This window comes from Rousettus aegyptiacus, unplaced genomic scaffold, assembly GCF_014176215.1.
Source record: "Rousettus aegyptiacus isolate mRouAeg1 unplaced genomic scaffold, mRouAeg1.p scaffold_m13_p_6, whole genome shotgun sequence".
In the NCBI taxonomy this organism is placed as follows: Eukaryota; Metazoa; Chordata; class Mammalia; order Chiroptera; family Pteropodidae; genus Rousettus; species Rousettus aegyptiacus.
Genome location: NW_023416309.1, coordinates 70,065,930 through 70,082,321, shown reverse-complemented (window position 1 = coordinate 70,082,321; position 16,392 = coordinate 70,065,930). Strand labels below are relative to the sequence as shown.

Below are 16,392 nucleotides of genomic sequence, written 5' to 3'. Positions count from 1 at the left end.
ATCAAACTCATTTATGAGTTCCAATTGTTTATATGTATATTCTCTGAGATTTTCTATGTAGAAAATTAGTTTTTTAACAATAATAACTTTATTATTTTCTTAATTATCCTAAATGTTTCATTTTGTTACCTTTTTGCATAGTCTAGAACCTCCATATAATGTTGAATAGAAAATATGATCGTCACGCTTGTCTTGTTCTTGATTTGAAAGACAATATTTTAGTATTTCATCGTTAGGTATGATGTATGCTTTGGGTCTGGTATAGCTATTTACAATTAGATTAATAGAAATCTAATTTACTGCTAGTTTGCTAACTGTTTTAGAAATTTTACACATTAATTTTGATGGTTATATTGTTTTATTTTTTAATCTATTAATATAATAAATTATTTTTCTACATTTTCTAGTATTAAACCATCTTTACATTTCAAGAATAAACCCTACTTGGTCATTATATATTTATTTTTATATAGTTAAGATTAAAAAAATTTTTATTCATCATATACTGCCTCATTAATGCAGTATTTTATCAAACTTTCAGATTTTGCCAATCTGGTAAAAATAACAATAATTAAGAGTAGTTTTAAGTACATTTTTATTATTAAGAATGAGGTTGATTGTTTATATGTCTGCCAATCTGATTTATACAAATGAAAAATTAAACCTAGTTCCAATGTGCATTTCTTTTATTACAAGTGAGGTAAAGCATTTGTTCGTATATTCACGATACATTTGTATTTTCTGTACTGTGAACTCTCTTTTGGTATCTTTCACCCCATTTTTTGGTTGAATTGTTGAACTTTTCCTTTGTTTATAGAGAGTTTATATTTTAAGGAGATTAGCTATTGAAGTATAATCTGAATGAACATATGTTTTTCTTTTTTTTTGGTGAGAGCATTTAGTTCTACCCTCTTGACAAATGTCAATTATACAATACAATGTTATCAACTATAGTTACCATGTTATACATTAGATTCTCAGACTATTCATCTCACAACTTATAAAAGTTTTAATCCTTTTACCAACCTCTCTCCGTTTTTTCCACATCTCAGCTCCTGGTAACCACCTTTATACTCTCTGTTTCTATGAGTTTGATTTTTTTTTAAATCTAGATTCCACATTTAAGTGATACCATACAGTATTTGTCTTTCTGTGTCTGGCTTATTTCACTTAACATAATATAATCAAGGTTCATCCATGTTGTCATAAATGATAGGGTTTCCTTCTTTTTAAAGAATGAATAATATTCCATTGGGTGTATATACACCATATTTTCTTGATTCATTCTTCCATTAATGGACATTTAAGTTATTTCAAACTTTGGCTACTGTGAATATGCAGCAATGAGCATGAGAGTACCGATATCTCTTTGAGATAATGGTTTCATTTCCTTTGGGTAAATACTCAGAAGTGGAATTGCTGGATCATATGGTAGTTCTATTTTCAATTTCTTGAGGAATCATCATACTGTTTTATATAGTGACCATACCAGTTTACAATTTCACTAATAGTGTACGAGGGTTTCTTTTTCTTTACACTCTCATGAACATTTGTTATTTTTTAAAATAATAACCATTCTAACAGGTGTCAAGCGATATCTCATTCTGCTTTTGATTTGCATTTTTCTGATGATTAGTGATGCTGAGCATCTTTTTATGTACCTGTTAGCTATTTGTATACCTACTTTGGAAAACAGATTTTCTTAATTGTTTTTTGAGGTTTTGTTGTTGTTGCTGTTATACTTTGCCTATGTGTTTTCACTATGTATTTTTGTATAAAATTTATCAGTTTACAAGTGTCAAATTTATCTTTCTTTTAAACACATCAATTTTTAGTTACAGTTAAAAGGTCCTTAGAGGTTATAAAAGTATTTCCCTCATTTTTCTACCATTTTATGTGTTTTTAATAGTTAAAACATTGATACATTTGGAATTTTTCCTAGTGTACAGTGGAATATAAGAATCCAAGCATAATTTTTTTAGATTCTAGTTTTCCTAATAATGTCTTAAATTTTCATCTTTTTGCCAATGAGTTAGATGTCAGACTGACACTAAATTGTATGAAGCCACCCCGGCTCTCTCCCTTTTTGTTTAATAAAAAGTGATAGCATGTTCTTCATAAATATATGGACTTATTTATATGTTTCTCATGGATTTTTCACCAAGTCTTATAGCTATTTTATATCTGCTTTAATTCTCCTGTTAAATATTAAGCTCCTTATAAGCACAATTTCTATAATAGTAATCAGTGAATGTATGCTTTAAGTAAAAGAGGAAAAGACAATTGAAAGCTCTTGTGCTACCAGTTGCCAACCCAGGAAAAGAGAATGCTATACACCCTGTTTCACTCTTTGACATATTATTTTCCTGCCCTGGGTTTGGAGTAGATACAGTGTCTGTCTAGTTTCACCAGCAAGAGTGATAGATCATGGCCTAAAAACCAAAAGGCCTGTGTCCCAAGGGCACAAAATTTGTCATGTACAATTGCATCATGCAGGGAGATGCTAAAATAGCCCATCTGTACTCCATTTCTTCTTAGGAGAGATCCCAGATCTCTACTCTGATGATGAAATTGAAAACATTATAAGCAATATGAGAAATGAAGTCAAGAGCCAAGGTCTGGTTGACAACAGAGAGAATTGCTGGAAGTTCTTTGTAGATCGAGTCCGACGACAACTGAAGGTATAGAAGAATTCACTGCCCAAGGTAGACAGGAACAGAGATGATTCGTGGAAGTCTCTATGGATGTTTTGGACACAGCTGTCCTAATTGATTGTCTTGGGAGTTGGGAATGAGGTTGCAGTGCCTTTCTCAACCTTTGCAAGGATGTTCTTGTCATCTGTTTCATGGGAAGTAGCCTCCCTCTTGCCTTGTACAGGCTCAGATTTCTTCCTTCCTTGGCTGAAAAGGCTGGCTATCATTTACAGATTTTCATCTCTGTTGGAAGTGCTTTTCAATTTTCTAGGAAATTAAGAATCCAAGGCTATATTTTTCTATGATTACTTCTCTGATACCTTTTTGGTTCTCCCACCCTTCTGACTTTTCAGGTGACTCTCTGTTTCTCCCCTGTGGGGAACAAGCTGAGGGTCCGTAGCAGGAAGTTCCCGGCCATTGTGAACTGCACGGCCATTGACTGGTTTCATGAGTGGCCTCAGCAGGCATTGGAATCTGTCAGCCTCCGCTTCTTGCAGAACACTGAGGGTATTGAGGTAAGAGGGAAAAGGAGACACTCCTCAACATCCTTTCCACCTCAAGGTACAAGGAATTCCATGTCCAGAATTTTAGAGTTCAAGTTCAAGCTTAGATAGAGTTGTTGGAATAACTTTCCATGTGATGAAGCAATGGGGGAGGGAGAGAGAGTCACCTCCAGTCTTCATGGTCAGACTATTTTTTTCCTGTTCTTTGATTTTAGCCCACAATCAAGCAGTCAATTAGCAAGTTCATGGCTTTTGTCCACACAAGTGTCAATGAAACATCCCAGTCTTATCTGAGCAATGAGCAGCGCTACAACTACACAACTCCCAAATCATTTCTGGAGTTTATCAGACTCTACCAGAGCTTGCTGCGCAGGAATAGAAAAGAGCTCAAGACCAAAATGGAGCGGCTTGAGAATGGGCTACTAAAGCTCCATAGCACCGCTGCCCAGGTGAGTGACATCTTTTCAATCTTTTCTTCCTGCAAGGGACACAGAGAGAGTGGGAGCGACCCCTTTCCAGAGAACTGGAAGGATCATAATTGAGGTTCAAAAATTATTAATGCTCTTCCAGGGCCCCTGGTATCATCAGAAACAGTTCAAAAGTTAAGGCAGAGCTATCTCAGCAGAACAGCACAGCTTCAGCTTCAGGGTCGGTCAGCTCTCTCTCACTGATGCTGAAATCTCCTACAGCACCTCTTCTCTCTTTCTCTTTGCCATCTCCTCCTTTTCCATTCCTTTCCTGTCCTTCCCAGCCCATTTCCCTTCCATCTTCAAAACCAAAAGAGGTGAATGGTTGAGAGAAATTGTTGCAGGTTTTACCAATTTTCTTTTATTTCTTTTGTCTTACAGTGTTATCTGTTAAAGAGTCATTGGAACCTAATTTCTTAAACAAATTCTGTATCATTTCATTCATTTCCTCATATATTCCTAAGTGGTTGGTCACCAAAAGAAAGCCCCTGTCATCCTTTTCTTATTGCATTTTTCTACTTACTTTTTTCCAAAGGGAACACGTTTATTTCAGTCAATATATTATTTTTCCCTTGAGAACTAGGGATAACTTTAGCACATTTTCTGCCCTTCTTCATGCTCATCATTGTTGATCATTTGATTGCCTCTTTCTGTGTTCTCTTTACCTAAAGCCAGCCTTTCATTAAGGTGGTGAAGTTCATGCATTTACACAATTAAACTAAAATTATGATCAATTTAACTATGGGACATCACAGGTTCCTGTAGATACCTAAGTCATTTATTTACTGTCATTTACTCAGAGTTTTGCCTTTAGAATAGCTCTATTAAAACTTCTTCTGACTTGTCCTCTCTCCCCACTTCATTTCTTAATTCACTGACATACTGTATCTAAAGGATTTCAGTTCACTTAATAGAATGCAGTGATCTCTTACATTCAATATTCATATTCTTTTTTCTGCTTAGAAAATTTTTCTTCTCTTATATGGTTTTGTTCATTGATCTGCTCTCTTCCAGGAGCAATGATTAGCTGGATGGGTTCCCTGTACCCCATATCTATTATGTCCTCATGCATTGTTTTCATCCCTTTGGCCTTTTTCTCTACATCGTAGGCAAGCTTTTCAAATTTATCTTCATCAATACTAATTTAATAGTGTGTAATATTGCTTCTCCTTCCTATGCTTCCAATGAAGATTTAATTGTACTATTACATTTTTAATATCCTAACAGTCCTTCTTCATCTTATCTTTTTTACTTCCCTATTGCTTTTTTGAATTTCAGCCTGTTTTCCTGCAACTATATTACAGAAACCATTTTATTGATGATGTAAAACCACTTTCTTGACGTTTTTTCTAGTTCCAGTAATGGGTCATTTTCAGAACTGTGTTATTCTTAGTCTTCAAAATGGTATTCTTTTCCTTGTTCTGTATTTATATAAAAAAATCTTTTTTTAAAAAAAATTATCTTTAGGCATGGTAAGACATCTGTTCTAACTCAATGATTGTTAAATGGCATTTGACAATTATCTGTAACTCTACTCTCTTTCCATTTCTGTCATGATGAATGCCCCTTCTTAGAGCTATAAATTAGGGTAGATTGAAATATACAGATACCACCTAGCATTTTACCTGGTGTACGCCTTTGTTGTAGAAAGATAGCATTTTTTCTTCCAAACACTTTCGGTTCTCTGAACCTCTGAATGTGTAGAAAGCAGCATAAGAAAGAATCCCAGAATGCAGTGCTACAAGATTTAACATCTCCCAGCCTTTCCTCTTCCTGTTTCCCTCAGCCCACAGTACACTCAGAACATTCTGCATCCCCACCAGCCCCTGTTCTAACCTCCTACCCACTTATATTCCGGGAATCACTGATCAGTTTGTATAGAAGATATTTCCTAGGGAGCAAACATGGAAAAGTAGCTCTGACACTCTTACAGAACTTATTCATTTTATACACACCTTAGGTCTTGGAGCAGACAATGAAGAAAGCATAAATGTCTGTTTTCTGTATTAGATGGTCTCCATTTAACAAAGAGAAGCCTGTTTGTACCATTAGGTGAATCCAACTCTATTTGCATATAGTTAATGGAGAATCCCCTCAAGTCTTGGCATCAGTTTTAGTTTCTTCTCCTTCTATCTTCTCTTCTTCAGGGAATAACACTTCCACTTACTCAGTTACCTGGACAAAAACTAGGATATTATCTTTTATTTCTCCTCTTCCCTTGCTTCCCACATTGAAGCATTAATAATTATATACGTTTTCTAAATATCTCTCAAATATACCCGTGTTATTGTAACCTCTGTTTTTAGTGTCTTGATTTAGACACTTCTTATCTGACTTATTTCAATAAATCAGACTCTCAAGTCTCTCCCCCACTTCTAACCTGCTTCACCCATGACTTCTTATGTTACCCATCAGGCCAAATTTCTTGTCATTCTTGATTCTTCTCATTCCTCTCTTTCTCGCACAGCCTATACCCAGAAAAATCACTGTTGGCTCTAACTTCAGATATGCCCAGAATTCCACCATTTTGCACCTTCTACACTGCTGCCACTCTAATCTGAGCCACTGGCATCTTATCGGGAAGCCACAATACCCTTCAAACTCATCTGTCTGCTTTTACTTTTGCCCCTCTGTAGTCTATCATCAACTTAGCAGCCAGAGAGATCAATTTAAAACATAAATTAAATCTTGTCACTTTTCTGCTCAAAACCCTGAAATAATGATGACCCTTGTTTCCCTCATTCCAGTGGCTTCCAAGGCTCCTCCTCAACCCTGCCCCATTACCTGTTAGACTTCATCTCCTGCAACTCCATCCCTGCAACATTCCTCTCCTCTCCAGCCACACTGCCTCTTTGCTCTTTCCTCAGATACATCAGGCTTTTCATTAGCTGTTTCTTCTACCTGGAATGTTCTTCACTCTAACATCTCCATGGTTCACTCCCTCTTTATTTTATTTATTTTATTTTATTTTATTTTATTTTTTTATTTATGTGAGGCAACCCTTGATTGACCTCGCAGATTGCAAGGACCTTGTCAGTTTACAATCCCTTATTTTTTATTTTTTACACCTACAGCACCTGGTCTTCCTAGGTGGTCTCCCATCCAAGTACTAACCAGGCCCGACCCTGCTTAACTTCTGAGATCAGATGGGATCGGGCTTGTTCAGGGTGGCATGGCCATAGATGCCCTCATCTCTTTTAATTCTTCGTTCAACTGACACCTTCTCAATGACTCTTGCCCTGATGACCCTATTTTAAATTGTAACCCCATACCACCCCTAATCCTCTTATTCTACTCTACTTTACCTCCTTCCTATAGCATTTACCCCTGTCTAACATATTATGTAATTTACCAATTTGTTATATTTATTTTTTGTTGTCTAACTCCATTTGTTGGCTACAAGCTCTATAAGGACAGGGATCTTTGTCTGTTTTATTCACTGATGTTTCTCAAGTGCCTCAAAACATGTCTGGACAGAGTGGGCACTCATTAAATATTTGTTGAATAAATGCATTAATTAATGAATAGCATTCTATTTAGTTCTCTCTGGCAGCACTCTAGACCAGCACTCACCAATAAAAATATCCTGCAAGTCATGCAATTAAAATTTTTCTAGTAGCTACATCAAAAAAAAAGTAAAATAAAACAAGTTAATATTATTTTAATAGAATATTTTAATTATACATAATTTCATCATATATTTTAGTAACATATTCTACTTAACCAAATATATCCAAGCTATTATCATTTTAACTTATAAATGTAAAAAAGTTGTTAATGAAAAATTTTCCATTTTTTTCATAAGGCTTCAAAAGGTAGTGTATATGATGATATTTATAGCACATCTCAATTGGAACCAGCCACATTTTCGGTGCTCATTAACCACACGTGGCTAGTGTATACCAAACCAGGCAGCATGGCTATGGACCAGCCTCTATCCTGCTCTTAGAGTGATCGTTGCTCAAGCCAGACACCTGAGTATTCTCTTTTATAGGTCTTAATGATTTAGACATTACAGTTCCAATTTTCTAATCTTTTTTAAAACATTTACGATTATATCCTTGCATATTGCTCCACTATTTTCTTTCTTTATTCAACCACATTGTACACTGAAATCCAACAATGCTACATGGAGTTCTCTCAACATTCCACAGGCAGCTTAATCTCTCTATCCTTACACGTGCCCCACTTTATCAGCTCATCACTGTCAAGATCTGGAAGCCCTTTCATAACTCTGAGTAGTTATGCATTCCCTTCTTTGTGTTTTCATCCTTGAATTATGTTTATTCTTTTGCATATTTTATGCTATACTGTCATCAGTCCTTTAAGGGAAGAAATCAATATTTATTGGCACATGCTAGGTATTCTATAAGTGAATAGATTGGGTAGATGATAGATGGATAGGCAAATAAATTAAATGAATAAGTTCTAAATAACCCACAAGCTCAGAGTAGGAATGGAGGATGGATCTTGGCAATATCATACACATGGTATATATTCTATACTTATTGATCATTATAATGATGTTTCTTCTTATAAAAATGGTATTTAGTGTTCCTAACCCTGATATAAACCCTTCATCTGGAATCATTTCTTTGGTAGAAAAGATCAAAGTACATCATCATAATCTGGTATAAGGATAATGACTTGAAGTATATTGTATCAGTATCCTACTAACCAATTATGATCACTTTTGGTGTTCATAATCTGATGGGAGTAGACTAAATGAATCTCACAGCTCTGTCTCAGACAGACTCCAAATTTATTTAGCAATAAGAGTAGTATTAGAAGTAGTAATGATAATGGTAATAATGACAATAGTTAACAATGATATAGTAATCTAAAGTTTGCAAACTTTAGATATAATCTCATGCTTAAACTCAGCTGGTCAAAAATGTAACTATTTTCCTATAACTGAATTTAATTTATCTCCGGATCTATTTTCTCATTTAACAGTAGAAAGCTCTTAATATTGCATTCAGGCTGATTCAATCATTTCAGGTTAAAAATTTATTTAGTCTTTGGAGGGCAGTCAGTTCAAAGTTCTAACTTTACCTCTGGGCTGTTTCCCTCTGGAGGATATTTTCCTCCTCATGTCTGTGGCAATGTCGGTTTCAGGAAGCAGATGATGAAACATCAAGGTATAGCCCTCCAGTTCCCATTGGCTGTGATCATAGGTAGCTCATCCTGCTGGATCTTTAAGCGGCACCATCTGCCTGCTTCAGCTTCAGCTGGTCTTCACAGTTAGTAGAAATTGTTTTCTCTCTCTTGATACAGTCAGAGCCCCAATCTCTGACTTGGGTATCACTTTGTCTCTCACTAATATTCTCAAAACCCACTGCCATCCTCACTTCTGTATCTATCTCAGGTATATTCATGAGGAAGTAGGGCTATTGGATTAAAGCAATGTTCACAAAAGTCCTATAGGCCACTCCTCATGGATTTAATCCACATGTCTGTCAATCTGAAAGCTTTTAAAGTCAGTTTATCTTAGGGTTTCAAATAATCTCAGGCCACCAAACTTATTTGAATTCGACAGTTAATACAATGACGTATTCATCAGGATTCTTTTGATTGCAAGTGAAAAAATAAAACAGGCTCAAATTCACTTAGCAAAAAGAAAAAAAATGAAAAGAAGGAAAGGACCAGAGGGGAGGGAATGACAAGACATTGGAGGGAAGAGAGAGGGGAAGGGAAGGAAGAGAAGAGAAAAGAGAAAAATTTTAGATTATGTGATATATTTATGAACACTTTTGATGGCAAGTAACCAAAATCCGACTAACCAAAATAAAAATAACATGTAACTGAAAAATACAGGATAGAACTTAATTTGGACAGGGCTGGTACTAGATACTCACTAGATATTCCTGTTCAGGCAGGCAACCTCAGACTTTTATTCTGTCCTCTTTGCAGCTCCAGTATAAAAAAGAGCGTCTCTTTCCTAGTATTTTCCATCAAGTTCCTGGGCTAAAGGTCAAGCTCTAATTGGCCTCTTTGGGTCATTAGTTTACCCGTAGCTGAACCAATTTCTGTGAGTTGAGTACTCTTTGGCTAAGCCAGGATCAAATGACAACAATCACTGGAGTCAACTGCACTTAAGATTCAAGGACTGGGAAGGGTGAATTTACCAAAGGAAAATTAAACTATGTTATCAGAACAGGGATAAAAACTTTTTATTGGGCATGCAAACATAACAAATATCTACTGGAAATATCCATATCTTAGAGGAGAGCCTGCTTGAAGTCAAAATTTATATCAGAAAGTGTTGGATAACTATATGAACTCAGAATTAAGAAGGAAGTCTTTAGGCCTCCAACCCTCAGTGAGTATTTTTTGCTGTTCATTATTTTAGGTTTCCTCTCCTTTTGGAACTCTGGGAAGAAGGTTCTGGGAAGTTTGACCTCTCTTTCTAGCACCATGTGCCTGATCCTTGAAAAAGGGAGGGTCTCTTACCACCATCTTGTCATTACCCCTCTCAGTCAACATCCCCCCACTTACCACACATTGTCAATATTCATTGGGCTAGCAAAACTGAGGGAAGGAGTCTCTTTGGTGTTCATAGCATTCTTCTTATCTAGATGTGGGAGTGTCTAAATTAGAAGAGATCCAGAATATGGTTCAAATGCTCTGAATAAGGAAATAAGAGAAGAGAAAAAGTTTTAAGTAACCTATTTCAATGTCCTGTTGTATTGCAGAAGAGTCACGAAATAAATCTGAGTTATGCCTTCTCCAGAACATTGTGGGGAATGGCCTAATTCTGACTGACGGGACCCTCATGTTAATCCATGTCACAGTTTAAGAGCAGTAAAGCTCCCATTCTCCATGCAGGTGATTACTTACCTTGGGCCTGAGGTCATAAGCCATATCTGCAATCAATAAAACAAATAACAACAACAACAAAGGAAAAAACTACTTCAATTTTCTCAAATCTCCCAAGATTTAAAAAGAAACAAAAAGTTACTGGTGTGTTTGCTGACTGGAGTGATTATGTGGTTCAATCATTTTGATTTACAATTGCATCTTTGTCCTTGTAGAAATAACTCTGCAGCTGAACAATGGGAGATGGAAATGGATTAACCTTACAACATGGGGATATAAGATGTGTTCTAGGGAGCAGGCTTCCATTTGAGGTTAATGCAAAGTCTCCAGTTTCTATGAATACACAAAATTAAAGAGCATTCTTTTATTTTTTTGCTTTCTTTTTCTTTTCTTTTGATCTGCCATGAAAAGGGAATTATCAGCAGTGTCTAAGCCTTCGTTTTATATTTCCCCTTATGTATTTTGCATCATAAAGCTTTTGAATCTGTTTGACGTATTCCAGGAGCTCTGAAGTAATCTTGGTTGTTGCACAAAATAGACTGCAGAAAAATGAAAGACAAGAGGTCATTCTGGAATATAAAGTTTATGGGCCTTATTGCAAATACAAATGGCTTTTTCATTTTCCAGAAATAAATAGATCTGAGTCTTCTCTTTGCATGTAAAAGGGGCATAACACTGGGCCAATGATTCTCAAAACTAGGCATGCATCAGAATCACCCAGACAGCTTGTTAAAACACAGATCGAGAGGCCCTACCTCCAGAATTTCTGATTCAGTAGGTCTGAGAAGTTGCATTTCTAACAACTACTCACTTGCTGCTGATGCTACTGGTCCATGGACCTCACTCTGCAAACCACCACATTCTACTAAACTGAATGTACATAGGAAACCATTCCTCTCTCTCCAGCTGATCAGAGAAATAGTTTACTAGGTGCTGATATCACCATCACTTCATTACTGCTTCCAAAATGCATATGAATATGGAAGTTGGTTGGGGAACCCCACTGATCTGGACCATTGGAATTGCTGTCCCACTTAAACTCGGTCAGCTATGTCTTATAAGGAATGCAAAAACAAACAACAACCAACCAAATGAGAATAAGCAAAAGCTCTTTATTTAGAGCTTGCTCTAGCGAGGGAGTCATTTGCATTTTGGCTGAGACACAAAGGCAGAAAGATGAGAAGGAAAACTCTATGGTGGGAAGAAAGGAAAGTCTTCAGGTATGCCAAGTTATTGTTTGTCTTCCTGAATTTTTACCTGGACAGTAATCTTATTTCCTACAAGTCTGACTTACAGAGAGCTGACATCCTGAGCTAGTTATTGTAGGTAATGGTTGGTTTCCTGAGCAGTTTGCTGCAGATTGTAAGTCAGAGTTCTGCTTTCATTTATGGACTGGCCACTGTCTGTTCATATATTTGGTCTCAGTATGCACAGTGTACACTCTTTATAGCTAAATCCTCGGTATACTCTGCAATGGCCAATTTCAATTAAATAATGACTGATTTTTATTAAGGGCCTCCTATATGAAAAGAATTATGTTAGGCACATGTAGTTTGATGACATAGGCACCAATGTCAGTAAGAAGCAGCTGGAGTTTTGGGGGTATTAAGGAGAAAGGTGAGTGTACATGTTGCTTAGAATCTTCCACCATGCTGACTATAGAGGGGAGAGGAAAAAGAGGTTCAGTGTTCCTTTCCTTTCCCAGGTGGAGGAGCCTGGTCCCCGATGAGAGCTTAGTTTTACATCATCACATCAGGATTTGGCATGCTTCTTTGCTCTACAGAGTCAGATCTCCAGGGCCATGCCTGAAATGTCTTTACTCCCGATAAGCCTGGCACTCCTCTGCTGCAGGTGGATGATCTGAAAGCCAAGCTGGCCACTCAGGAAGTGGAACTGAAGCAGAAGAATGAAGATGCAGACAAGCTGATTCAGGTGGTGGGTGTAGAGACTGAAAAGGTGAGCAGAGAGAAAGCCATGGCGGATGAGGAGGAGCACAAGGTGGCTCTCATCATGCTGGAGGTGAAGCAAAAGCAGAAGGACTGTGAGGAAGACCTGGCCAAAGCAGAGCCAGCACTTACAGCAGCCCAAGCAGCTCTCAACACCCTCAACAAGGTAGGATTGTCTGCCATGCCTGCTTATCCCTCAAGGGGAGGAGCAGATCTCTCCTCCGACCCAAAGACAGCTCAGTACCCTACTGTTACAAAGAGATACAAGGGTAAAGTGGAATCCAGCCATCACTAGTTTATTCTTTAAGCAAATAAATATTTATTTAAAGACTCTTATATGTCAAGCTCCACAAGCTACCAATGGAATCCAGAGATGTGAGTTTTAGAATCAATCATGACAGGAGGGGCCAACTAGTCGAGCCTCCTTGCTTCACAGAGAAGAAAGCCAGGGCCCAGAAAGGAGAACTGACTTGCCTTGAGTCACAAACCTCAATATTAGAGCCAGACTTGAACTCATCTTCAGAATCCAAGCCCAGAGATCTTTTGGCCATGCATCCTATGACCATTTTACCCAATATATACTATGGGACACACAAGGCTTTTAAGGCCCTATGAAAATGTTTGAGATAAGAGAGTAAAATAAGTATTGTTTCTAAAACATGAAAAAAATCTACATAATCAAAATTAGCAAGCATTCAATAGTAAACAACATGTAACTGTCAACTAAATTTAACTCTATGTATAACCATTTTAGGAACAAGCATGACTTGAGATGTATTCATAAGGTGATTTTACTTTGGTTTCTCTTAAATTTGTTCCATGTGTTGGGAGAGCATGTGGTTAGCTACCTCCATTTATCATTTTTCACAATTAAGCACCTTTCCCATTTGGATAACCATGGCTGAGGGACAAAAGAAAGAAAGAGAAAAAAGGGCACACAGATTCATGTCATCAGGAGTTGGTCTTAGAGAGGAACTGAAAAGCTGACCCTTTTTCCATTAGGATGCTCACTCAGGTTCTTTGGAGACCTCCACCAGTCATCGGGATTTCCCCCAGGTTGCTTTCTCCTCCTTCTCCTGAGGATCTAGCAATTTAATTGACCCTTCACATTGACCAGGTGATCTATGCCAGATGTGTCATGCCAGCAGCTTGCCTCTGGTCCATGGGAGACACCTGTGCCTTTTTTTCTGTGAACAAAATCTGAGGGCATGGCCGCCCATGCAGCATATTGTCCCTAGTTCCACTGTCAAGAGGCTAGCCAACTATTCTCACACTCTAGATTTCTGGGGTATAAATTAGACCCCAGGCCACTGCATTGCTCAAACTATGAGGAAAACATTTAAGCTCTCTGAGTGGTCTCCTTAAATCCTCTCCCTCTAGACTTGCATGTGCCCCATATCCTTAAAGACAGAGTGGGTAAGGCTCACCAAAAATTCTCACTAAAAATTCTCCCTTAGTCTCCAAATTCTTGACTCTTTTATACCCTCAATGCAGGTGAAAAGTTAAAGAGTCAAAACACTTGTCTCTTGAAACCTTTTATTAGTTTTACATAGCCATCCCATACCTCAGTTTGGAAGGTAGTTATCTATTGACTTAGAACCTCAACAAATCTGACACTAAACTGGGTACACTGTAAAAGCCTGTTAAGTATATTATATATAACTTATACCTAATGTGAGAAATGAGTGTATTTTAGTATTTTTAATGATGTGGGGTGGGGGGCTCCCTAAAATGAGGGCATGTAGTACCTATAAAGGCCTTACATTGGTCTCTACATCAATAGAAAACAGAGGATTTCTCCACTAAGAGCTTTTGGGTATCATTGGATAGACCAGGAATTAGAGGTGTAGCCCAATTGTGACACCGTGTCTCAGCCAGAACCTTTTAATACAGCCAGGCCAGACTTTTCTCTGACTCCTCACAGTAACATCTACTTCAACCTCTAGGCCTTTGATCAGACAATAATACCTCTCCCATTCCCATCATTTAGAATTCCCTCTCCTTTTAACTCACTGTCTAAATCCTACTCATATTTCGAAATCAAACTTACATTCTATATTAATCTCCCCCTTTTTTGATTTTTAGAGCACAAAGATGGACCGCTTTTTAAAGATCTTTTGACACATAAGATCTTTTGACACAGGAATTATATCTTTTAAGATGAGCCGAGTACAAATACTGGCTGAACTATTTACTATATGTAGCTCTGGGAATGATTTTATCTTTTCTGAGCCTCTATTTCCTCATCTATAAATTGGAGGCATTAGTAATATAGTCCCCATTAAGTTATTACAAGGATTAAATGAGATAATGTGTGAAAAGTAGCTATAGATGGTAGTCACTCAGTAAATGTTTATTGTTAGTGTCATTATAACCAGCATTAGTTACCTCTTCTGTTTCCATGAAACTGGAAACAAAGGGAACACCAATAAATACTTTCAGTAATTAGTTGGCTGGCTAGTTAGTTGATTATTGGTGGAAATAACATATAAAGTTTGAACTCATGGAAATAATGGTACAGGATTCTGAAAATAGCACTGAATTTGAAGCCTAGATATCTCTACCACGAAGGAAGCGAAACTCATTTTTAATGAGTGTCCACTATGTGCCAGGCAATATGACAATTGCTTCTAATTAGCTGTGTAGCCTGGCACAAGTCGCTGAAGTTCTTGATCCTCAGTTTCTTTATTATAGAGAAAGGAGAAAATAAGAATTAATGGGCTCTTTATCTCACATTCTCATTCAATCTCTTAGCAAATTTTTTCAATTCTACCTTCAAAGTGTATTCAGAATTCAAATGCTTTATATCATCTCTGCTGCTACCACTCTGGTCCAAGCTACCATTATCTCTTTCAATAGCCTCCCAGTTGGCCTCCCTGCTTATACTCTTGCTACGATGATACCTTTGCCCACTACAGCAATCTGAGTGATCTTGTGAAAACAACAGTTTTACCATGTCATCCTTCTGTTCAGAATCTTCCATTGGCTTCCCATCATACTCAGAATAAAATCCAAAGTTATCACCATGGTCTACAGAGCCATAATTTTGCCTGGTCTACCTCTTCTACTACATCAGTTACTACTCTTCCTCTTGTGACTCCATTCTACCCACACTGGCCATCTTACTGTGTCTTAGACACTCCCAGCACAATTGTACCTCAGGGCCTTTGAATAAGAAATTGACCTTGTTTGGAATGCTCTTCTCCCAAGTATCCCTGGTTCCCTCCTCTTCTTTCAGATGTTTGCCCAAAAGTTACCTTCTCCTAAAACAAATAATAAAAGTATTTATTAATTTCAAGAGAATTTAAGGTATACAGGAAGAAAAATATAACCCAAAGGAAATGATATTAATGATCTTAATCATCTACATACTGAACATTAATTTAACTAAAAAAAAAATTTATGACCATAATAGAGGGAAAACCATTAGGAGGAAAAAGAGAGAAGTAAAAATAACTAAATATTCATACTCTACAATAAGAAGTCACTTAATAGCATCTAAACTGAAAAGAAAAACACAACAGCATAAGCATGTTCTTTATTGATAAAGAGTAAAATGTAGAAGTAATGATGAAAGAAATTGTAAACGGTGGCTTCTGGAGACCTAGAGATGAAGTTTGGTGGACGTGTTTTGTTCTATTTGTAGCTCTATTAGAGTTTGTAAATTCTGTGAATGTATCACATTAACAAAAAAAGAAAAATTTTGAATTTTCAATGGCTTGAGAGCAAAGAAGAAAGCATAGCTAACTGCCTGGCCACGTAGAACTAGGAAACAGGCTATGAAGTAAGGACTGCAGGAGGAGCATTTTACTAGATGGAGAAGGAGGTAGAAAAGACCATCCCAGAGAGGAGTGATATTTGCAAAGACATGGATGTATGAAAGGTTGTGGTGTGTCTAACCCATGGGTGCAGTGGGCCCTTTGGAAGGTGATGTAGAAATGAGTTTACTTAGGTAAGTTGAGCA

At 37.1% G+C, this 16,392-nt stretch overlaps 1 protein-coding gene and 1 non-coding gene across 9 annotated transcripts in view; one reads left to right on the top strand and one right to left on the bottom strand.

The window, feature by feature from the left end:
* The window catches only part of LOC107517402 (protein shisa-6), a 597,831-nt gene that overhangs the window by 489,462 nt on the left and 91,977 nt on the right, over positions 1–16,392 (top strand). For all 8 annotated transcript variants that reach the window (XM_036223917.1, XM_016158078.2, XM_016158077.2 and 5 more), the window contains 4 exons: positions 2,539–2,681; positions 3,047–3,208; positions 3,412–3,645; positions 12,334–12,594. In XM_036223917.1, the coding sequence (XP_036079810.1) occupies positions 2,539–2,681; positions 3,047–3,208; positions 3,412–3,645; positions 12,334–12,594 (800 nt within the window). The remainder of the gene's footprint in view (positions 1–2,538; positions 2,682–3,046; positions 3,209–3,411; positions 3,646–12,333; positions 12,595–16,392) is intronic.
* Positions 6,729–6,847, bottom strand: LOC118604334. The gene has a single exon (XR_004951680.1). It is a non-coding gene; the product is annotated as a 5S ribosomal RNA (ribosomal RNA).